Below are 25,286 nucleotides of genomic sequence, written 5' to 3'. Positions count from 1 at the left end.
ATTTAAACCAAGTACACCAAGATCCAACCAAATTAGCCAATAAAAATTTGGACATCCTTTAATCACAGCCATTATACCCATAGTATAAAGTGGGAATTTTAACTCCATAGCAGCAAGTAAGGTACTTGTATGTTTTTTTCCTTAAATTATAAGAAATTATTAAGCTTTTGTAGACTCCAAGACACCAAAGTTGCATATTCCCTAAAAATTTGGACATCCTTTAATCACAGCCATTATATCCATAGTATAAAGTGGGAATTTTAACTCCATAGCAGCAAGTAAGGTACTTGTATGTTTTTTTCCTTAAATTATAAGAAATTATAAAGCTTTTGTAGACTCTAAGACACCAAAGCTGCATATTCCCTAAAAATGGAACTACAGGTACTAAGTGCTATAGGGGTATGTAAAACTCCCACTCTAATTGAATGAGTGCCTGATTTGTGGGTACCTCTTAACCACAAGGATGCAAAAACAAAAACCACAGTAATACAGAATCACAGAGCAACCCAGGTTGGAGAGACCTTGAAGACCACCTGGTGCAACCAGGAACAGAAAGCACAAGTATTCCTGGTAGCAGCAGAAACATTTTTCAGAGACAAAAACCCATGAAAATTTAAGAAAAATAGAAGTATGGGATATGCCAGCCTCATCAAAAATTAGAGGAGGTTTCATCATCATTTTCCCTTAAAATAAAAATTTGAAAATGGTTATCATTTCAATTTTGCTGGAGCAGAAATGCTAAGGAAGAAAATAATAAAAGAAAATCATTTTAGAGTGGAATCACTGTGACCCCAGAGGAGAAATGAAGTCACTGACCAAGATGTTCTTCTAGCACTAACTAAATCCAGTGAAATAATTTCCAGAGACTGCTCTGTAAAGCAGCACCAGGACACTAACTACAATTGCAACCTCACAAGAGGCAAATTGAAAATAACCAGTAACACTGTAAAAATATCAGTAAGAAATCAGGATAATCAGAAATAACCATCACAAGGCAGGAGTTTTACTTGAGGTGTTAGAAAGGAAGCTTAGACCATCACCTGCCCATCAGGAGAGGATGCTCACTGTAAATGCTGTATTTTATTCTGTTATTTCTGAATGTTTTTGCATCCCAGCTTTATCCACATTCAAAATCACCCTCTGCCATGTATCTGATGTTATCCATCACTCAGAAGCCTCATCATGCAGCATGCCAGATTGCCTACAGATATAATTAATTATTTCCTCAGAGTTTTATCTGTAATTTGCATGCAGAGGTTGACTGAGGAAGCCAATTACTGACTGTTAAATTTTTACTTCATTAAAATAATTAATTACTGTTTAATGCTTGCTATTACTCAACACTTGTTTTTGATTTTGCACAGTGCACTTGGTTGGATCAGTGAAAAATAACTCATTCTAGTTATTATTTCCATATAATTACAGAGTTTTATGGTTCCTAAGCAAAATCTTTACATTTCCACTAACTCTTCATCATTTCAGATTTAGAACTTTAGAACACAAAACAATCTACAGGAATGAGACCCTTGAATCACAGGATGTTCTGCTTAATTTTCCTGTTAATTAAAAATGTGCTTTGCAGGCACTTCTGTCTTTTTCTGTTCCCCAAGCCCTCTGTGGGGTTGTTTAACACTGTCTGGGTAATGATCTGGCTCCCCACAGATTCAGCCATAGAGTGCAGCAGAACAGAGCCCAAACCATTTTAGACCCAAACCTATGATCATGCAAGTGCATTTTTAAGACATAAAGCTGTAGAAAGATATGATTTAGTGGTCCTGGGGACATCAAATCGTAGAGCAAGAAGTCAATAAATGTAAAATGCTGACATTCATCAGGCTGCAAAGATACTGAACCTTATGAATTTTATCAGCAGTGCTACAATTAAATTGTTAATGATAAAAAATTTCTGGAGGCTCAAAGCCTTTGGGACTCCCACACACTATCCCGAGCCATGCTGGAGCTGTGTCAATTAAGGAAATTTCAAGTTAGAACTGGGTTAATGGAGCATATGTCAGGAAACTGAACCAGGCAGTTAGCTTAATGTTTTAAGCAAATTTTATCTTTTTGCCAGAGCATCATTCTTTGTGCTCAGAGGCAGACAGTCTATTCACTTTTTAGCATATTAAAGTTAGATTCCTGTCAGCTTAATACTAATCTAGGCAGAAGTGGTAAAAAAAGATCAAGTAATCTGGTACTTCTTAGAAAATGTGGTCTCAAGCAAGTAGGACAAACCACAGGATTTGCTGACTCATTAAACTACTGCTTAAGGTGATTAGGGAAATATAGCTGAACAAGGAGAAAAACCTTTCAGCAGCTGAAAATCTAGACTTACTTTAAGGAGTATGGCAGACAAAGTACTGGAGTTGTCAAGCTATGCTTCAGAGCTCAGTACTTGAGTATTTGTGCAAACAGCCTTGTGAGAGTTGAGAAGGAAAAAATATAAAGTAAAACCCTCACTGTCAACAGAAAGGAGTGAAGGCAGAGTAAATCAAAGATGATGGGAGATTAAACAAGAGACAGAAATCCAAAGACATGACTTTCTAGGAGACAGAGTGCACTGACAGAGTATTTCTAGTAATTGTGAATCCTCAGTCAAAATCCATATCTCACCTGGTCTCAGAATCTTTAACCAAGCTGAGTTAAAGAGGACAGGGTATTTGGAACAGAAAACTGAGACAGCTCTTTCCAGAAAAATGGTGTAAGGAGGAGAAGCTGTGGCAGCTGAGGCTAGAGCTGCCTGTTGACTGTCAGTCATCCTAAAATTCCAAACTCCTTCTTTGCAAGGAACAAGCCATTTTAAAGAGATGAGTTGGGTCCTGCCTGGCCTACAGAGATTACAAATTTGCTAAGGGAAAACCTACATCTATTCTTAAATAAAGCCCCAAATCCAAATAAAACCCAAAACCACAAAAAAGAAACATTTGCTAAGAGAACCCCCACGATGAAACACCAGATCACATTCTGACTGTTCAACACTGTCTCAGTTTACAGTGTCTCATTATTGCTTCCACTCTCCTTAGTTTTCTTCTCATTTTTCCTTATCTTAATATCTGTCAAGCTATGGGAATTTGGGGGATTACAGAATACCAAATCTCAGTGGCAGCATAACAACCTAAACCCTGATTGATTTCAGTGTCCTAGCATAAAAATAAATGTTATAAAGCTGGGCACTCAGGTTTTGGCTGTGGATGATGAAGTCTGAAAATAACCAGCTTCAGAAGTAATGGTTTATATATAAAAAAGTCAGCACTTTGAAGAAACAGAGGGGGTGAGGGAGTGTGTGGAAATGGGTGAGGCACAGGGAATGCAAAAACCAGCACATTAAAGCATGAGAGTGAGAACCACTGAGTATTTTCATCTAATCAAAGCAGCCAATTTGCTTTTAGCAATAACTTTATTAATTTCTAAAGTTATCTTAAAGTTTCAGATGCAGTTGTCAAACTGAAGTTTGCTGACAAAAATGTTACCATTTAACATTTCATATAAAACTATAAAAAATATCTATTTCAGGCTTTTTCCTTGCTCTGCACTTCTCTGTGACAGCCATTTCCCACTGCTGCTTAGATGCCATATCAAACACTACTATAATTCATCCAGTCTACTTAGTGAGAACTTTTGCATTTTATATTTCCACAAATTTGGCACAAAGGTGTAATTTCCAGGCAGTTTCTCACCTTGAATTAGTGGTATGTACCGTGCTAGCAGCTTTGCCCTCTTCTTTTCATATCCTTTCTGAGTGATGTCTCCTAAAGAAAAGAAGAAATAAATACATGTTGTTTGGAAAGTCTACATTTAAATCTTTGCATCAAGCACATCCTGTCAGCAACATACTGATGAAAGAGTGTAACAAAGTAAACTATGCAGGGAAAAAAAAACAGCAACAAAAAAGGCATTAATTACATATATATATATGGATTCAGCCTACCTCTGGTCAAGTAGAACTCCGTTTACTCAGTCAGATTTTACACATAAGAGTTCTTACTCTGTATTTTAAAATGATTCTCAAGTACTTTCCTTAATCCATAAGGACTGTGTTTAATTTTTTGCTTAATATTCTTCATTTCCTCAAATATCTGCCTCATCCCTATATCAGAGAACACTAACAGACACAAAGTAATTTCATTCTGCCATCCCCAACCTCCATCCAAGTGAATATGCATCATTTCAAGCTACTGACACTCTCCCAAAACAAGCAATGGGGAGTTCAAAGACATTGGTCAAAAGAGGTAAGAAAAACAAATGCACATCCTGGAATGCTTCAATTATTGCAGGCATTTCAAAATGCAATCCACCAGTTTTTCTTCATAAACCCGTGTAAATATTCTATACAAAATGTGGGCACAACAGAGAAATTACCATTTTTCTTGAAAAGAAAAAAAAATTAGCAGAAGAAATACACAAAAATATTATATATATATATACACACACACACATATATATATATATATATATATATATACACACACACATATATATAGTATTATTATATCAAAATGAGAATTAGATCAAACTAAACCACAGCACTACAAATGCCCGAGCAGATTTGTCTGCCTGGGAGCATGTGCTCAAAATGACAAACTACCCTTTTTGTGAAAAAAAAAGAAAAGGATATCAGAAGACATCTTCTTTCAGAAGAAGAGATGCATAATTACCAATTACGGGAGAAACAAAAAACCCAATCCAATAGACAAGAGGCACCAGTAAGAAGAACAGTTTTTCTCAAACCAGAAGTAATTTGGAAGTCTAAAGCTCAGCAAATTCTTTAAGGATCCAAACTGTACCTTACACACAAGTGCTGCACTGTAAGCTCAGTGAAGAAACCAACTTGCACAGCTTCCTAAATGCTCCAAATGATCCTTATCCCAAGCCTGTGTGCAGCTCAGCCCGTGCCAGGTGCCACCCAAGTGCACAGGTAAGCCACGATCAAAAGGCAGCGTTCAAGAGAGAGTCCTGCTCAAACCAGAGTACTGCACACGCTGGCATCCTGCTGCACTTGGAATTCTTTGATTTGGCTGGAATGCTGACTTGAAGGACTTTGCCTGAACGAGGTTAAGCACAGGACAGAGCCAGAAGCACCCCTGTCCCTTTCTGCAGCCTGCGGCAGGTCGGGCTGTGCTGCCCGGCCAAGCCGGGCTTTGTTCCTTTCCCCACAGCCTGGGGGTGGGGCTCCTCCTAACAACTGCTCCCCCTTGCCCCCAGAGCCTCAGGGGATTCACCCACCATGTGGGCTTTTTGTGATCCCTCATTGCTCCCAAAAAGAGCCACTTTGCCACACTGCTACACCGGGGCCACAGCTGCTGTCGTTTAGCCTCACTTTCTCCTGAGTTACTGGATGACACAAAAGCAATCTGAGGTTCCTCGGGCTCAGCCAGGCAGCTGGGAAGCCTGCACAGAGCCAGACACTGTGAGAGCTCTGTTTGGAAGAGATCTTTACTTTGAATATCTGAAGTATTGTAAAGTATATAACATAAAATATGTCAGAGGTACCAAGAAAATTAATCTAGACAGAGACAAACGTGGCAGCATTTCTTAAAATGATCTATAAAAATATATTCATTAGTGCACACAAGAATCTCTCATGTAGTTACCGTGCTTCTGCCCAGGTGTGCTTCCATTCCACCATGTTAGCACTAGACCTAAGAGAATCTTAATGCCAAATTCACTAAATGGAACTGAGAATGGATCTGTGAGAGCCTGGCAATTGCTAAAAACAGGGAAATGGCTCCTGGTCTCCAGTTTGCAGAGGTCAAGAGCAGATATATTTCTAAAGGAGCTGACAGTATATGAAACATGGATGAGCCTAATCAGCTGGCTCAGCTCTGCAAGATGGAACCTTGAACAACTGCACTGTTTGGCCACTGGTGAGCACAGCCACAATTGCAGGCCTGTCACCTTGGCTGCAGAAACCTTTGTCAGCTCCTTCAGGATAAATTCATGGGCACCAACACTGGCTTCTGCCTCAGAGGTGGCTCCTGAGTGGCTTGGAAAGGCAAGCAAGTTGCCAGTCTAAAACATAACTCACAGTCTAAAACATAACTCACATGTCATCTGTAGAAGTATTTAAAGCATATCCCCCACGTTTCTGGGACAGGCTGTCACTGTATTTGAAAAGTTGGTGGAGGTAGAAGAATCAATTCAGCAGACATCATCACTAATTCTATGTCTTAAACAACTTTTTTAAAAAACCCTGAAGATGAACCAAAGATCAAAATACAAATCCTTTTAGATAAACTACAGAAACATTGGAAAAGATGGGAGAAGATTGGGAAACAAGGGTAGAAATTAAACAGTCTAAAGAAAACTGGAAGTGGTTTGGGACATATTTTCTCCATATGCACACCTGTGAGCTCCAAGCTGGGACACACACAGGTGTGCCCTCAAAAGATTCTACCCATGACAGTTCACAATAATTTTTATTTAACACACAAGCTTTTATCACCACCTAAATCTAGGAACCAGAACAGCTCCTCCAAACCTACAACTAGTACCCATGCCAAGACTTACCTGGCACATGTTCTCCCAGACACTACACTTATGTAAATCAGGAAAAAGCCAAACTCATCAACAGGCAATAAAGGAACTAAAAGATGAAAATCATTACTTGCAATCAAAGAAAGTTTTGGATCTCCAAACTGTACAGCAGCCAAGACTTGCTGCCATCCCTGAAATATGGGCTCTGATAGTTCTGTGCCTACCACATCTGGTAGGTCGACTGATACCTTAATTTAGTTTGCATATGATGAGCTAAGTGAAGTGTGAAAACATCTTGATTGGAATCTTTCATATTACAGGAATCTCTTTAAAATGGAAATGACATCTGATCATTTCATATGGTGATGCATCTGACTAAGCCATTAGAAATTCTATTTCAAAGACCCTATTTGAAATATCCTGAGAGCATCACCATGACTTTAAAGGAGCATTAGAAGGTTAGCACGACTTCACTGAAAATGCATGGTACTGGTAATTCCTAATTTGCAGCAGGACTTGCATCCCTTTGAGGGAATTTGAGTTATTGAAGTATAAAACTTGTCTGATGTAAAAGCAGCAGCATGGAGATACTCAACTATATAAATGCAGAATTTCATTAAACCTTTGCACACACAACAGAATCACTGACACATCAGGTTCTAGATATAGGTAAATACTGACCAGCTAATTATATGCATCTTAATGATAGAAAGGGAAGGGATTTGACCAATATGTTAATAGCAAAGATTTGGTCTTCCACTCTGTTCACAATTACACAGTGGGATTACACACTATATTTTACAATACCATAAATTGCTTAATAAATTATAGAAGGAATTATCAAATCTAATACATTCAGTTTGATCAAGCCATTAGGAATTTTGCAACTGACAAAGCAATCCAAAGTAACAGTTAGAATTAGAAAATTAGAAAAAGAAAATTCTATTCTGACACATTCACACCTTGAAGTTTCAAAGCAGTTGCAGGACAAAGGCACCACTTGTATTTTACAAATTTAAAAAGCCAAAGGTGGGTGAATCCTGCAGTTCAGAGAGGATGTGCAAAGTCAGTGCATTCCAGGTTATTCTGTTCCATACAACCCATACTTGGGAAGTGTGAGTGTAGGCAGGGAGGAGAGAGTTGCTCCTTTTCAACTCTGCCTGGCTTAAACACTTATTTGCTTCATCTGCCAGGAGTCAGCATCTGACAGTGCAGAATAAGGTTAAATAACCAGATCACAAAAGCAGCCTCAGCAGCAGTTTCTAGGCTCAGTTAAGCCAAATTAATGAATGGTTCTTCCCCTGCTGCAGCAAATCCTTAAGCTTGGTCCACAGGGAGACAGGAGAAGCTGCAACTCTGCCCTTCCCTTCCATGCTGCTGGAGCTCCCTGCAGAACACAGACAGACTGACAGATGCCAGCTATGTGCACACCTGTGGGTGAACGACATCTGTCACACCAGCTACCACTTCCAGTTCTCATTAGGATGGAGATCAGTAGCTTTGCCATCCCCTCCAGAAGGCTGAGGAAACCTACACACATGGGGAGGAAGGAATGGGAATCCTCTGGCCCATAGGGAATGTCCTGTCTGCTTCCACAAAGGCCAACAAAAGCAGTTGGGAAAAAACAGACTAGGAGTGGTCAGGCAGATCAATGGACAGGATCTTGAAACTTCAAGTAAAAATTAGCACTTAATGTTTACTTATAACTCTGACACGGTTATTTTGGTAAGATTCCAAAGTGAAAAGCTTCAGAAAGAATGCTGCACACATGCATTATGTTCTCCATCATGGAAATGCCATTTCAAAACAATCAAAATCTCAGTGTACTATAGAAATGAAAACACTCAGAGTTTCTGTTTGTTGCTTCCTAGCTGTACCAAGGATAAAATATCAAAGTAGAATAACTGTCTGACATATAGCAACCAATTATTATAATGAATGAGGCCAGAAATAATTATCTGAACTAAGTCATTCCATGGTATCCCAAAAAATTCCACTAAAACTGTCTCTATATTTGCCTGAAGATGCAAATCTAGGCATGGAGGAATCAAAGAAAAGCCTTTCTAAAGCACAGCTTCTTTTCCTTTCACATCCTTCACAGACTCATTATATAATGCATAGTGACTAACACAATGAAGATCTTTACATTAAACTGGTATGAAACTTAAAAATAAAGTTGTGTTTTTGGATGTCTGCAACATTGATTTTTTTTTTCCTCCCCCCACTAATACGCAAAAAGTTACCTCAACAGCCACAGATATTTTACAGGAAACAGAGCATTTCATATTTACTACTTGCAAAAAGCTCATATTTAAACTTTGGCAGCAGTCACAAAGATCACAAAGCTCATATTTAAACTTTGGTAGTCATCACAAAGATCACAGCAAAGGTGCCACTTAGGCATGATGTGCCACACTAAAGACTGAAGCAGACTGATTCAAAAATCCATGACCATGGATATATCCAACTCATTTATGAGACCATGAAAATAATTTAAAAACCCACTAGAAAACCCCAAAAAACTCCAACAGCAGCACAACACTCAAAATTCACCTGCTATGTTAAAACATACAATGAGAAGGTCTGTAACCTGCAGTGTCTACTCCATACACAAGTTATTTCAGTTTGTAAATGATGAAACTTTTTCAATGAATTTCTAGGTCTCAGTTTCAGATTTGATTAGTTTCCTGACACAGCATTACCATGTCCTCACATGCACTGTAAAACCATGTTTTTAGGAAAAGATTTACAGTTAATCTTGACATAACAGGTAAGGGGGGTGGCTACAGGGCAACATTTTATGGTGAATGCAGACACTTTGACTTCTTAAAATAAAACACTGGGATATTTAAAAAAACAAACTTCATCAGTATTCATGTTAAAGCTACATAAATAACATAATACAATATAATTTTACTAAGAAATCAGACCTCACTGATATATTGGGTGCACACAAGTCATCTGACACCATCACAAAGAATCAGATGGAATCAGATGAATGATTCAGAGATCCTGGCTGAACTACAGAATGATAAACTGAAAAAAAAAAAAAAGAAAGCAGCTGAATTATTCACAGAAGGAGGCAGCAAAGCAAGCCAGCTGGTGCACACAGACATCCTCTCATGGCAGGGAAAAAAAACCATCAATCCCTATTAGGAGCAGAACAGTTCAGTGCCTGCACATTTGGGACGCCCCAGCATGGGTCCCTGTGGTGGCTAAACTTCTTTACAATTTATTTCCAGTTGCAACACTACTCATTAAGTGTATTTTCTGATGAAATGGAGCTCTCCCTGAACAGCATGAATCCAACATTGGCAACGAAATGTTGAGCAGGGAGGTTGGACCAGATGACCCACTGTGGTTCCTTCCAACCTGGCTCCACAGAAACCTGTGCCTTCTGCCAACTGCACCTTTTTCCCTGTTTATCTGTAAAAAGCAGCCCAAGGAGAGCCAGGTTTGGTGTCTGCAGGCTCACATGCTCAAGCCCCCAGCCAGCACCTGTTTGAGGTTGAATGTAACATGCTGGTCCCAGGTTGCTGCCAAGGCATGGGCTCAGCAGCAGAATTTTCTATGAACTAAGGTTTGTTAAAACCTTATTTGTGAAATGCATCTTTAGCACAATAAAGTACTGAACAGAAGAATCACTTTTAAATCAGATGCTTACAAACAAAGCATGTTAGGGAAAAAAGATGAATCAACCCCAGCACATACCAACCATTTCCAGAATGTCCCATGCAGTGATACCCATAATCCAAGGCCTGAAAAATACTCTTTTGCAATAACATATCCTTATCAAAATTAATGATTATCTGGAAGAGACAGGCTGGCAGTACCTTAAGTCACTTATTCTTCCTTACCTCATCTGCCTAATCTTGCAATTGCTGTTTCCCAAAATATGCATATGGATATGGATTCTGTCCTGCATCTTTTGATCCTGAATCCATTTGATGGCATTGCCTCTGAATGTCCTTACCAAGCCACTTGGTTATTTACCTTTACTCATCCTACTGTATGATCAAAAGTATTTGATTGTCAATTGCATGAGAAATACAAAGCTCCTTTAACTGGACCAAAGCTGAGAAATCTACTAAAAATGCTGCCATTTGGAAGGTGGTCACATTTACAGAATCAGAGAATGGTTTGGATAGAAGGGACCTTAAGGCTCCTCTAGTTTCAATACCCTTCTATGGTCAGGCACAACTTACACTAAACCAGGTGATTAATTATAATTTATAGTTATAGAATGAGTGTTATAATACCCACAATGTTAGCAAAGTTATAATTTACAATTATGATGATATAATTAATTTATAATTCCCTTGTTAAGGTCAAATCATTAAACTGCTTTTCAATTCATTCATAGCGACTTCTTACCTTTCCAGCTTCCTACCAGCACATCACTAACTCCAAAACCTCTATTTTTTTCCAGGATTCCCCCATGGGAATTATTAACAGAAGATTTTGGTCCATCCAAAAAGCTGTGTTCTCAAGTCTTCCCTATTCACACAGACTGACCTCCTTCTGTCCTAGGATATGCTCATCTATTTCCTGCCAAATTACGCCCCTGGTTTTATGGTGGCCAATTCCTTACTTTTTTGAGTCTGGGAAACAGACAGGAGGCAGAAAAATATCAATAAGTTATTCAGAAAATCTGTACTAGAACAGCCACGAATGTCAGACAGGCAACTCAACTTTAGGTTTTTGTATTCTTTCTCTTACATGTGATTTTGCCATGTCCACGCCATAGAGATTCACTGAGGGCTCACCTTAAATTTGGGGTGCAGCTTTGGTGCTGTCATTAATGCCAGCACTGTTAAAAGGTCACTTAAGTGTGCTGAACACTCTGTCCATCACAAGGGAGGCTGAGGAGTGCAGCAGCAGAGCTGTGAGAAACAGAGGCAGGGAGGCAAAGGGTGCACATGCACAAGGCAGGATTGCATTGGGAAGAGAGGATCTGCTCCCTTTAGATGCCCCAAGAACAACTGCCCAGGACACATCCTGCACCAGGCCCCTCAAAAACCCACAACAGAACAAAGCTTCAATGAAACAAAAAGTTTCAACAAAACCTGGTTTCAAGGAAGCAACAAAATACCAAAGTTCTTCCACTTGACACCGACCAGTTCTGCTTTCCTCAAGCTCTTCCATTATAAGCAGCTTTTACCAGCACAGCTCCTTAACACTGAGCACTACTAAGTAACTACAAATCATCTAATCACTTGGAATCTCTTCATTAAAATAAAAAGATTGCAAGCAATTCCCTTAAAACAAGATTCATCTCTGAACTTTGGAAAGTTCACATATTTGATGCCTTACCAGTGAAGCCCAGTACAAAAACCCACCAATGCAGTTCTACCCAGAACTAACACAACACACTGAGTGTCTCCAAAATGCAAACTCAGACAAACTATTACACTTCCAAAGACAAATACTGGAGCACGAAAATATCAGATTTAAACTTATCCATTCAGTCCAACAAACACCCTTGGCATGCAGCTGCTGGGAAAATTTACATGACTGCAGTTATTTTTCAACAAGACCTGTGACTCATTCAGGGCACTGAAGAGACATTGTTCAATAAACAGAATATTGAATAGGTATCTGTTTTGTTTCTTAATTCTTCTGCCAAGAGACAAAAGGCTTCAGAATGCAGGAGCTCAAGAACAGGAAGGTCATGGATAAAGGCACAGATTGGCAGTACTTGGGAAGGAGAAGTCACCACCTGTTTCAGCTTTTTAATCCTAAAGCAGAGAATCCATGCTTGTTTATACTCAAAACAGTCTTATTCAGACATGTCAGTACAAAAAGTCACCTAATCCTAAATTTAGGTCTGAGTGTGGATTTATTACAAATCTCCTCCAAGATCACCAGCAGCACCTCTTGCTGGTGTTGAAACCTGGTAAAGCAGTAACAACCTGTTGGATGCTTGGGACTGGATGCAGGACAGAAAGAAAGCAAGACACCCATGGATTTCAAAACTAAACCAAGCCCCCCCAAAAAAACCCAACCCCAAACCCAAGAAGAAATGCTACTGTTCACATACAGTCAGTACCTTCAAAGACCTGCTTTACCTTGTATAAAACTGCATGAAAAAAGTTTCAAAGTAGATGCAGAATGAAGCAAGCTACTGTTAAGCTGGTTTTTACTCAATCTCCTGCATTTAAACTGAGGCAACTGGAATATAAAAGTCTCCACACAAGAAACTCATTAGCAAAGAACCTGAGCTCAAAGCAATAGACAATAAACTTGTCTCCAAAAGCCCCAGCACCACTGACATTCTCCTTCCAAATGCTCTGCTACAGAAGCACTTTTTCACACAATTGAAAGGTGTTGTTAAAAAGCAGCACACAAAAATGCAATTTATAATTTATTACTAAAAAAATTAAACATTAAAATGACCAGAGCCACTTCAATACACCTGTGAGTTTCAAGGGATTACTGCTTGCTTTTTCCATCTCTTATGGCAGTGGCTTTCAATTACCAAGACTTAGACAATGTCTGTGATAAGTGGAATATAGCAGCATTTTTTAAATTGACACCTCACACCATGTTTAAATTGTTTGAATAATCAGTTTAAACATTCCTAAGACAAAGCAGTTCTTGTTCAGGCATCTACATTACTTTTAGATAAAGAACTCCTCACATTGCTAACACAGAACATGCAGATACTCAGAGTTCAGGATTTCAAATAGCCATAATCAGTCCCTTCATTTTAACTGATGATCAGAGGACACTTTAATGGCTTTGCTGCATTTCATAAACAGCTGTGAATTCTGAAACAATTAAATTCCTGTTAATCTAATACGTACAAGCTGCTGATGTGGACCTGCATAAATGCTGCTCCACTTCCTCTGCTCATTCATCTAGACTGGGTTCCTCAAGTTCCCCAGTCTTGATTAAGACCAGGAAAAAAAAATCACTTCTCTACCATAACTTTTATTATTTAATGAGCATTTTGGTTTTTATTCATGGAAAAATTAAGACTTTCCAGCTGTCTGGTAAGAGAGCTCTAAATCATCAATTTATATATACCTATACACACATAGATACACACATCTGAATGCATTTGAACAAAATTTTCCTTTCAGAAATGCAACTCCTTTCCCAAGAAAGCTGTCTAGCATGCCATTATTAACAGCTCTATTTTTCAGCCAAAATTCTGCAATTTTCAACTTTCCAATACCTCCAAACTGCAGAGCTTTTTTGATTTTTATATATATCTTCTTAGGATGCACTGTGGTCTTGAGAAAACCACTGAATCCCAGTAATCCTATATTGTCCACAGCTGCATGGCTAAATCCTCCAGTGCTTCAGAAATTAGACATTCCCCCAGAAATTTACTTCTCTTAGGACCAATGTTATTCTACTTTTCCTTTATTATCTTGCAACTTCTCCAGTGTACACGACTTAACCCATAAACCATGAGTTTAAAACACTCTAAACCTGACACAAGTGGATAATAATTTCAAATTCTTACATATTGCTATTAGAATGCTTAAGTGCTCTTTCAACAGCTCAGCTGATTTATTCATACATTTAGAAAGGAACTTTAATTCCCAGATTCTTAAAGATACTTTAAACATTTAAAATTTGAAAGCTTTTATACTTGCTATGGTTTGTTCTAGAAAGATTCCTGTTGGGGTTTAGGATTTTTCCTGTTGTTTCTTTCTCTTAGGGAATTTTCTCCCACATGTTATCAGGAGGCAATAATGACCAGGTACTGAGGAGAGACAAAAGAAGATGCCAAGCTCAGAGAAGGAGGGCACTTGGCTACACTCCTCTTATCTGAGGGTTTAGGTTGGAGATACCTGGAGCATTAGGCTGGGAAAAAGGGGGCTGGGGCAGCTCCTAGCTGTCTCCTGTGCTCTCAGCATTTGGAGGGGAGAGAGGCTGAGGCTGCTTTGGGGAGAATTCATCACCACTGCAGGGTTCTGTCTCCTGCTGCCTTTCTTCTATGAAGAGTGGAGTGCCCTTTGCACTGGGACCTTATTAACACCCAACCTCACCAAAGGAGTGCTATAGATGAGTAATGTAAGGTTGGCTCTCAGCATTAAGAGACAGATATTATGTGTATAAGATGTAGAGTGATGTTAATCAGTATTTCCTCCCATAGTGCTTTTTTCTCTCTCCCTTGCAATAACCCCAGCAGTCAGAGCATTTGGGGAGGGCTGGTTTATTACCGAAGGTGCAGCATAACAACACCTGAGCTCCAATCAAGATGGAAGAAAGTGATCTCCACCAGTAGACAGCAGAGAAGGAGTTCAATGACAAACTTTTGGAAGAGGCTAAGGATATAAAAAGCAATGTGTCTATTTTGTAGATGAGCATGCAGCCACTAGTGACAGAGATTCCCAGCACTGGAACTTTTCCTTAGTCAGTTCTTTGTTGTGTTTTTATTAAGGCTTAATAAACCTTCTAAATTTTTAAAACTGAGGGCTGTTTCTCACACGAGGGACCCTTCACTGTTGTGGTGTGCTGTATTGTCCCATTTTGGCCTTCCAGGTCACTTTCCCAGGTGTGCCTATGTCTCTCTCCCTTCCCCCTTGCCCCCATGCTGAGTGAGTCCTGTCACTCAGACCTAACATTCCAGCAAGGCGTCGTGTGGTTGGTCAAGTTTAAAGGATGCCCCTATGCCCAGAGGTCATTGGCCTTTCTGGGTGTCACCTTCCCCTGAGACCCTGCCCCTCTCACCTGGTTGGTGGCTCACCTGTACCTCCCCTCCCCCTGTCCCTGAGCTTATAAAGGTGATCAGACCATGCGGTCATCGTTCTGTTGGAGCAGTTCCTCACGTTCAGACCTCTGTAACCATGGAATAAACCTCTGGACATTAAACCCTCCAGCAGAATCCTCTCCTTTTTCTCTTCACCATCGCCTGAAGCTATTCCTCTTGAGGTAAACGGGGTCCCTTACAAGCCTGGACTTGTTCAGTGCCCAGCTGCAACCACCAGCAAGCCAAGGTGTCTCTGGGGTGACACGCCGCAGTTGCTGCCTTTGGCCCAGCAGCGAGGGTCAGACTGGCCCAGGCACAATCTAACTGGTAATATTGGGAGCCTTTTTGTTTTCCAATACTTCACCATCTGCTGGGGTGCCTCAGGGGACACCCCAGGACCCTGAGCCCCTTTCTGTCCCAAGGGAGCCTCTCTCTGCTGTGTTAGGGAGCTGCACTGCCCCTGCCCAGCCCCACCGTTCCTTTGCCACTGCTCTGGGGTGTTTTGGTACACTTTAGCTCTGCACCCTGATGCCCTGTGATTGCAGCTACACCTGCAGAGTTTCTGCTGCCTCTTGTCTGCTACCCTGCTGTTCCAGGGTCCTGCTGCAGCCCCTTGCTTGACATTGTTTGTATTCTTCAAGTACTAGAAAAATAACAGTTTGGGATAAAAAGTGACCACACTATGATGCTACTGTGTTGCTTTGTTATAGCAACACTAATTTATTTCTTGTTGAAAAAAAATTTTGAGTCCTGTAAAGAAAACTGAGAGATTTGTCCACAACCTTTTGAGGAGATAAGGGCAGTTTTGAGACCATGCCTGGCACCTAAGTTTTGTCATTATTGTTGTCATCTTACTGCAAAGCTCCCATACCTTCTTGGGGATTTCTCACATGCAGCTCCTTGCACCACTGACTCCTTCTCCCTCACAGCACAGCCAACCAACTCCAGCTTACTCCTCACCCAGCTCACCCACTGTTTTTTAGCACTCATCCTCACTGGACACAGCTGTGGCCTCTTAAGGGCAGGCTTGTTCTTAATTGGTAATTAGTACAGCTGCAACTCTTCAGGAGTGAGATTACCTTCTGCACTGTTCTCTTACATTCTATCCCTCCACAAAGAACTGTTATTCTTTTTCCCATATCTTTGCCTGAAAGCTCCTTAACTTCAAAGTTATAATAATTTAGAGGGAAGCAATCATATTTTTCATTCCAAGTGAGGCTCCTGCTTTCCTTAGCAGACACCTGTCTTTCAAACCAAGACAGCCCCAAAAGAATGAGACTGAAATCAAGAAATTCTCATGACATCTCAAGAAATTCTACTCATGTCAGGCTAATACAACATCCCTAAAAAAAAATCTCCAAGTCACTGCAGCTGGAAAATAAAAAAATAAAAGAAGCAAATTTGAAGTCAATAACTCTGCATGCAGATTATCCTTGGAATCCCGTGGTTACTTTCTCTGTTGTGAGCAAAAAAAATCCCTACAAAGGCCACCAGGAAAAGGCTCTTTCTGCAGAAGCTGGAAATCAGCAATGTTATTAACATTGTGTCAAGATCCAGTAACATGTACTGAATGACAAAAAGGAGGTTAAAAGCATCAACACAACATTCTTCTGTCATATTACATATTCTATGTTTATGCCTCACTTTCAGTAGCCCTCAGTCAAGGACTTGCTGCTCAGAATTTCTGCTAATAAACTCATGTATTCTGACTCTCCAGACATCAGAAACTTTCCTGAAACACCTAAAACCCCCTGAAGATCATTCTCAAAGGCATAACACCAATTCCTATAAAGACAGCAACTGGATTTCCTTTAAACCTAAGTTTTCCTCAGTCTCAAAATGCAACCCACTTGTATTTACCATAAAATACCAATTGCTAATTCCACTAAATACATATTACCTCACTAATAATGTGTACAAACTGACAAATCTGCAGAAGTTACTACACTATCACCAGGTTTATCATCTGAAGGGAGTATGTCACAATGCTTTTTTGGGGGTTGGGGAAGGGATGGGGTTGGGCAGGTTACCCTCCTCTGGTCACAATGTAAAAGCATTGTGCTTACAGAAATCTCTCTATATTAATTAATCTGAACCATGTTTTGCTGAAGATACTTTTACTAATTACAAAACAGCAACATTAACTTCAGGTGAACTGTCATACCTTCCTTCTAGCCCAAAATTGGGTAAGGTTCTTTACACAGCATCAGGTAACAATCGATGTGACTTATCTCACAGCATCAGGTAACAATTTCACTGCAATCCCAAATATGACAACCACTGATGAGGACCACAAAGCAAGTTCTCGAGTTTTGCAGCTCATAACCTCTGAAAGGACACTGAGAACCTATTTCATGCGATGAACACAATTTTGATAGCATCAGTACTGCATGAGTCACCAATCTATCCCACAGTCCCCTTCAATCACCCCAGGGAATTATCTCATAGCGATTCAGAATCTCTCTTTATTTGCCAGTGTCAAAACACTGCTTGTTTGAACACAGCAAGGCTACCTCTTGCCATGAGTCAGTTTGTTGGGCTTCCCAAACTGCACCAGCTGCACCAACATGTGACTGAAGCCCTGCAGAGTTCAGCTCCAAGCTAAGCACAAAGTGTCTATCACTTCACTGCTTACAAATATTCACTCAAGAAAGGAAAATCCACCAAAAAATCTCATGGCTTGTTATTAGTGCTGAATATTTTGGACAGAAGTGCATAAAACCAAGAAAAGGCTCATTCCACAGTGAGGAAAAGAAATCTACCTGTTAGTAGCACAATAGTGGCTAAAAGGCCCTGACCCAAAAAAGAGAACAACCCAAATAAATTGTACAAGCAAGAGCTTGCCCATGGAAGATGCACTCAGGTGCTGTAGGGCACAGAAAACATGCAGTGATCACAAGAACAAGTTGTTAATTATTAGCTATTCACAAGTTTAAAATTATTTTAAATTTTAAATATGTTTAAAATGATTTTAAATTTTTTCCCTCTGGATGCAGTCCAGGGAACACTGGTCCTGCCAGGAAGAAGGAACAGCCATATAGCAGTTGTGTAAGTACATACTGAGTTTGTCAAATCTAATTTATATGGCTTCCATTTTAAATAAAAATCCAAGACTATTTATTTCTTATATTATCTACCATTTTCTGGTTTCACTAAACATTCTGCTACTCCTCCTGTGTCTCTAACCAGCCTGTAATCACCTCATCCCAACTACCCTGCTACACAGACTTATCTCACTGTTTAGGACCCATATAACTTGCTAGGATAAAAGTAACACATACAAGGATTTATACACAGACATTTTATAATTTAAATTATGATTTATAATCTTAACAGTAATTTAAAATTAGACTATTGAGCCACAGCTGCAGGAATATGTGTGTCAAGGAAGGTTTTTATAGTTTTGCTGGGGCTGTGTCCCAAGTTACTTAGATTGTAAGTAACAATGAAGTAAAAATCAAATAAAAATCAATTTCACTGGAAAAGGGCAATATCCATAGTGATACCTTTTGCAGATCTTTGTCCCAGCCCTTGCCTTCTGTAAACACCTGCGTTAGAGGTATTCCCAGCACCTGAAGTTCTTTTTTCAATTAGCAGAATCTAGACATTCTGAAGGGCATGTGAAAAACCTTCTGCTAGGAAGGGAAGAGCCTCCTTTGCTCATGCTCAGTCTTAGGCACTGATAAATTGCTGTCCTGTGGAAATCAAATCAAATCAGAGCCCTGCCAACATCTGCTAAAACCCAAATCTGAAGAAAACTACGACTTTGCACTTATTTAGGCAATAGTTGCTGATGTATCTAATCTAGGCCTCATAACTGTGAAAAGTCTAGAATCACAAATATAATTTGTTCTAACCACTAAGCTCATCAGAAGAATTTCCTGTTTAAAAATACCCATTTCCTTAACACATTCCTTCATCTGTAGCACGATCTGGTTGATGACAGTAAGTAATACTTTTAAACAGACTGGTTAATTCAATTATTCATGAAAAGTAACCCAAACCCTCTCTAACAAGGAGGCTGGGGATGGAAAGTGAGCACAGGGACAACAGTGCCCATCACCTTGACTCCTGGGCTATTGCTCAAACTGTCCAGCCATGGATCTGCATCTGAACACCACAGAATATATAATTTTTCAGTTTCTCAAACTGCTCGAGGCAGACAAACACGTGGCAAAAATACAATACACAAACCCACAGCAGCCAAATTAATCCTGACCTCACTGGTGCTTCTGTGTGTGCAGGCAGCTGAGAGTCTGCAGAATGGAACTGGGAGGATCTCCAGAGTGAAACTCTCGACGTGCTGACACCAGACCAAGGCAGGAAAAAGACCTCAAGCTCCTGCCAGGAGTGACTCTGGGGCCATCTGATTGACTGTTAACAAGTTGCAAGGTCATACATTTCACTACACAGATGTCTGACCCAGAGGCAGTAAAAAAAGGCAAAGAGCAAGAATGAGCATCCCCATACAACCATTTTAATTCCTACAATGTGCACCACACAACCTCAACGAGCTGGTTTATAAAGTTTAGGCTTCTTCATGATTTTTTCTTACATAGATAAAAAACCATTCAATTCCTACAACATGCACCACACAACCTCAACGAGCTGGTTTATAAAGTTTAGGCTTCTTCATGATTTTTTCTTACATAGGTAAAAAAACATTCAATTCCTACAACCATTTTAATTCCTACAACATGTACCACACAACCTCAACTAGCTGGTTTATAAAGTTTAGGCTTCTTCATGATTTTTACTTACATAGGTAAAAAAAATTAAAAATATGCTCACACCTAAATTTGCTTTTTTCAAATACTGTTTCTGAAAGAAAAATGAAGGAAAAAGTCTTTACTGAGCTGCCATCTCTGAAAACAGTGAATATTTTTTGCAAGCTGAAGTAACTCTCACCAAATAGAAATTATACACAAACATCTGAAATGAGAAACTTCAGTAATTTTGTTAGACAACACATAATTGCCAACAAATGTTTTGTGGTCACAATGCCTTTTCCCAACCCTACCAAACTGTGATTCCACAACATGGCCTGTCTGACATGCTTTCTGTGCAACCACACATTCTGGCACTTAATTAACATTTCTCACTCCTTATAATGCAAGGTAGAAATCTCATCATGTGGGACTTGGACAGAATTCCATCTTAATACAAAAGCAACTGGTACACATGGAGTTGAAGCCCCTCCAGTTATTCCTAACCCATATCCCAACACAGGCTTTCACTGCTCCATAAGCAAATAACTCCTCAAACACTATTTGATAAAATGCTGAGTTGACTGGTATTTTCCCTGTATCTGATGAATCCCAGATCTGTGGGACACAAACATATTGATTATGATTTATGGGAGCTTTCATATTCCAAGTTCTAGGACAAAATGCTGCTACAATCAGCAAGTCCTACGTTTCATCTGAGGCTGGATCCACAACAGATTGAAGGAACAGCCGTACAGATTCAGGCAGACACTGGAGAAGTTTATTTTGCGTATGGATTCATGTTGCAGCTAAGATGAAGTACTGGCACCCTCTTTCACTCTTCTGCCCTCAACCCAATCCAGCTCTGAAGCCATATGGCTGTAAGTAGGAAAAAGGAAAAATAAAATTAAAAAAAAAAAAATTGAGCCACAGTGAATTATAACAAAAAGCCAGAAAAAAAGATTCTTTGCATCCATCTTCATAATATCACAACACCAGCTATCAGTATCTTTTCAGTGTCCACAAATAGCAAATCCTACAAGAAGCAGATTTTTATCCAGCAGAACACTGAACAAAAACCTCCCTGCTAGCTGAGGGATGAAGCCCAACTGGCTTCACCAGGTGTTGGAATTCTCTTCAAGTTCTTAAAGGGATGTACGCAGAGATAATTAAATAGAAAAGTCTTGACCTTTAAAAGGTAACAACAGACACAGAAGATTACAAGCTGCTTCTCTCCTCACTGAATTGTAAATTGCAGACACCAACCACAAGGCACCAGCTTCCATACAGGAAAACAACAACAACAAAAATCCACAGAAGCTTAAAATCTTTGTGTCCTCTGGAGCACTGCTGGGGAAACACCTCCTTGAGAAAGAAGAAAGGTCATAATAAAGCAGTGAGAAAGTGATAAAGGATATGATGATGATGATTTGGAGGCTTTAATTATTCAGTCATACATTTCAACTTGGTCCCCTGAATTCTGCATTGCAGAACTGTTTTGTGAGACCTCTGCACAGAAAAAATCATACACTCTATTTCACTGCATGTAATGGTGGGGTAACAGCTGGACTCCATGAACTCTGAGGTCTTTTCCAGCCTAAATGATTCTATGATCTTTGAAGCTGGGTCTGCAATCATCACATCAAGAAAACTCAGGTGAATGCACCAAGTTTGTGTTTCCTCGAGAGCTACAAACCTCATGCCAAGAAACTGTCAAATATTTGATACTTATTCCAAGGTAAATACAAGGGCTCTTAATAACCAAGTGACTGGCATGTAATCAAGAGAGACTGACATGTTTTCCCTCCCACTTGCACACAGGTATATTACAGTCTGTCTTTCAGTAACAGAACTGGGTGATACATCTGTAACTGTATGAAATATCAACAAGCAGCCACCTTCTTTAGTCCAAGAGATGCCATAGCCCATCTTCATAAAATCACATTTCAGAATAGTCTATTCCTTTCAAAAAAACCAAACTAACACAAATAAAAAAAATATCCCAAACAGCATTTTGACCAGCAAATGGAAAAGAAAAAGTCACTTTGTGATCTCAAGATGGGCAGAGCTTAATTTAGGTTTGGGGGAAGGACAGGGAGCTAGAACATAGGACAGTGTTCAATGCTAATTTTATAAACATCTATTTACCTCATAAATGTGCATTTATAATTTTAAGGGAAGCTTATTTTTACACAAGAACACCTGGAAGAAAATGTACTTCCTTTAATCTTCTTAATGTACAGGTTGCCATCATACTTTTGTTCCTCACCAGGTTTTGACATTCCTTGCCAATGCAACATACAAAAGAATAACAAGACTTCTACTCAAATACAAGGAAGAGATTAATTTAAACACTGGCTAAGTACAGCAGAAATCCAGAAGACACCCAATAAAAGCCCCAGGCACCCAACTGGTTGAGTTTGAAATTCTGCTTTGATAGGAAAGGAAGTTGATGACCTAGCAATCCCAGTTTTCCTGGCTCAGAATCTTCTGTTTCCTCACAGTGATAAAGGTAACAGAATACTACATTTAGTGCTTTCTTCTGCAAGCTTTTAGCTGCATCACCATCATTCTTAAGCTGGAAGCCAGAGCCAGCAAAAGAAGCCTGGATGTCCTCACTGCTCACAAAATTGTTTCATTAGAAACAGCGAAAGGTAAGAAGTGTAAGGATGCTCTCAGCTAGGAGTAGAGACCTTGTTTATCCTCCTATGCTCCAGAAGGCAGGAAAGAGAACAGAGGAGGGAGGGACAGCAGAATAACAATGATGGAAAATGAGTATGATGGGGGAGTGGGAATGAGAACAAAAGGGAAGGCACACTGCAGATGAAAACCATTGCCAATTGTACTGTTCCACTGCTACAGCAGCACTTTCTAACATGGTTGCTAACATTTTAGGTCAACCCAACAAGAACCTCTTACCAGCTTCTTATTACCTTCCAAAATAAGAGGGGAGAATAAAAAAAAATCTCCGTTCATCCAGCACATCAGACATGGCAAGGAAAAGAAAATGGGTCAATTTGTTTTACCCTCCCAATGTAGAAAGGTTCAGAGGACTCTTGGTGCCCAGTGTGAGGCCTGAGGGCACTGAGGGGAAAGGCAGATCCAGGTAACCTGGTTTTTGTGTGCTGACACAGAAGCCTTGCTAAGCAGCACCATGTGGTCTAGCCTAGCCTGGTTTGGTTGGCACAAGGCTTTGGCCCAAGGAAGGGGGAAAAAGGCCAACTGGCAGCATGGAGGAAGGCCAATCTGGGCTGCTGAAGAATGGCAGGACATTGCCACTCAGCAGAGAAGTTACCTGTGCAAGTCTGCCATGTGGATGCCCATGTCCCCTAGAGTCAGGCTAATGAGGAACACTGAAACAATGAGAGGGTAGATCAGGCAGCAAAAATAAAGGTGCCACAGATAGATAGATGTGGACTGGCAACACAAGGGAGAGCTGTTCCTAGCTCGATGGGCCCATGATGGCCCAGGCCATCAGGGCAGAGATGCCACCTACAAGCAGGCAGGAGACCGAGGGGTGGATTTAACCATGACCACTATCTCCCAGCTTATCCTCAATTGTGAGATGTGTGCTGAGATCAGGCAGGTAAAACCCCTATGGTATGGTGGGCAGAGGTCCAAATATAAGATTAATTATATCACACTGCCTCAAACCTGCCAAGGCAAGCACTACAAGGTCATGATGGTAAAAACCACCATGGGGTGCCTGGAGACCTACCCTGTGCCTCACACCACTGCCTGGAAAACCAAGTCCTTTGGAGTCATGGTATCCCCATGAGAATTGAGAATCCAACAACAGGACTAACTTCAAGAACAGCCTCAGGAACACCTGGGCCAGAGAAGATGGCATTGAAGAAGATGGGTGTACCACATTCCTTATCATGCACCAGCTGCTGGGAATATTGAGAGGTGCAATCGACTGCTTAAAACCACCGTGAAGGCACTGGGCAGGGAGACTTTGAAAAACTGGGAGCTGCATTTAGCACCTGGTTAGTTAACACCAGAGGCTCCACTAACTGAGCTGCACCTGCCCAATCTGAACTCTTGTGAACAACAGAGATAAAGTTCTGGTGGTACACATGAGAGGTATCCTGGGAAAAACTGTTTGGATTAATTCTGCCTCAAGCAAATACAAACCCATCTGTGGGGTTGTCTCTGCTCAGGGACCAGGTTGCACCTGGAGGTGCAAAAGGATGGAAAGACACAATGCATCCCTCAAAGGGTCCTTGTTTTAGAGTGAAATGCCTGTCACACTGTGCCTGTACCTAAATCTAGATGTATACATATATATAATTGGGGTAATGCATGTATTTATATACTTTAAAAGTTTAAATTTGATGTAACATGTTGGTATGGGAAAAAAATTCAGAGTGGATAATGTTAGAGATTAGGATTTTTTTTTTTCCCTCTCAGGGAATTTTCTCCCATCTGCTGCCTAAGAGATGATAACGACTTGTACTTAAGGGAGACAAAAGATGCAGCCAAGGAGGGGGAAAGGTGCAGCTGCTGCACTCCTGCAGCTGAGGGGCTTTGCCCTGAGCAGAGTGTGAGATTTTGGCTGGGGCTGGGGGGCTGAGCTCAGCTCCTCACTGGCTCTCGGGATGGGGACAGCCTGGAGGACACCAGCCAGGTGCCCAGACCTGTGCTGGGTGTTAACATGGGAGAACAAGCTTTGAAAACTCACTCAGTCCCCAAGGGCATTTGGCAAGCCCCAGGTACTAGCACACAATTAACAGTTTCTGCTGGAGAGCCCAGAAATTAAGAAAGAAAGATGCTGTAGGTGAAGTTTCACAGACTGCCATCTGTCCCCCCAGTGACAACAGTTCTTCCCACTGATAGCTTCAGATCATATTAATTTCCAAGTATTTCCAAGACTTCCTCAACAGCAAACTACCATTTTAAAACCAGAAAAAACTTAACTCCCAAATACCATGACTTATCACCAGAAAAACATGTGCAAGTGTTTGTGGATGTCTCTTCCTCACCTGATTTCACACAAAGAAATTTAATACCACATCAATATGTTTGGTTTAACAAAAGGATCTAAAGTTTTCAGGTCTGACCACTACCTTTAGGTTTTATAAGAAAGGTGTTCTGACAAAAAAAAAAGGTATTCTTATATCAATTTTTCAAAAAGCCCAATCAAACTAACTACAAAAAGTATTTGCTGAACTATTGCTGGAATATTTGCAGTAGCCAAAGATGTCAGACATGAAATACCTTTACATTTTTCAGGAAATACTTCATAGCTGGTATCTTCCACTCAGAAATTACCTGCAGTACCTCAAAATGTGCCAAAAAACCCCAACCCTTGCAAAAAAAACCCCCAAAACAATAAAACTTCAGAGAAGGCTTCCTTCTCATGCACACAATTTCTTCCTTTCTTAAAAGGGAAATAAAAA

At 40.2% G+C, this 25,286-nt stretch overlaps 1 protein-coding gene across 5 annotated transcripts in view; it reads right to left on the bottom strand.

Annotated features, from left to right (window-relative positions):
* DIP2A (disco interacting protein 2 homolog A) overlaps positions 1-25,286 on the bottom strand; it is a 79,528-nt gene that overhangs the window by 50,119 nt on the left and 4,123 nt on the right. For all 5 annotated transcript variants that reach the window (XR_010028613.1, XM_063162586.1, XM_063162589.1 and 2 more), the window contains exon 2: positions 3,675-3,746. Coding sequence is in view for 4 of the 5 variants with exons in the window: in XM_063162586.1 (XP_063018656.1) it covers positions 3,675-3,746 (72 nt within the window). In the remaining variant the exon portion in view is untranslated. The remainder of the gene's footprint in view (positions 1-3,674; positions 3,747-25,286) is intronic.

Source organism: Melospiza melodia, chromosome 8, assembly GCF_035770615.1.
Source record: "Melospiza melodia melodia isolate bMelMel2 chromosome 8, bMelMel2.pri, whole genome shotgun sequence".
NCBI classification, from domain to species: domain Eukaryota; kingdom Metazoa; phylum Chordata; class Aves; order Passeriformes; family Passerellidae; genus Melospiza; species Melospiza melodia.
Note: the sequence above shows the minus strand (reverse complement) of the source record. Positions and strands in the feature narration are given on the sequence as shown.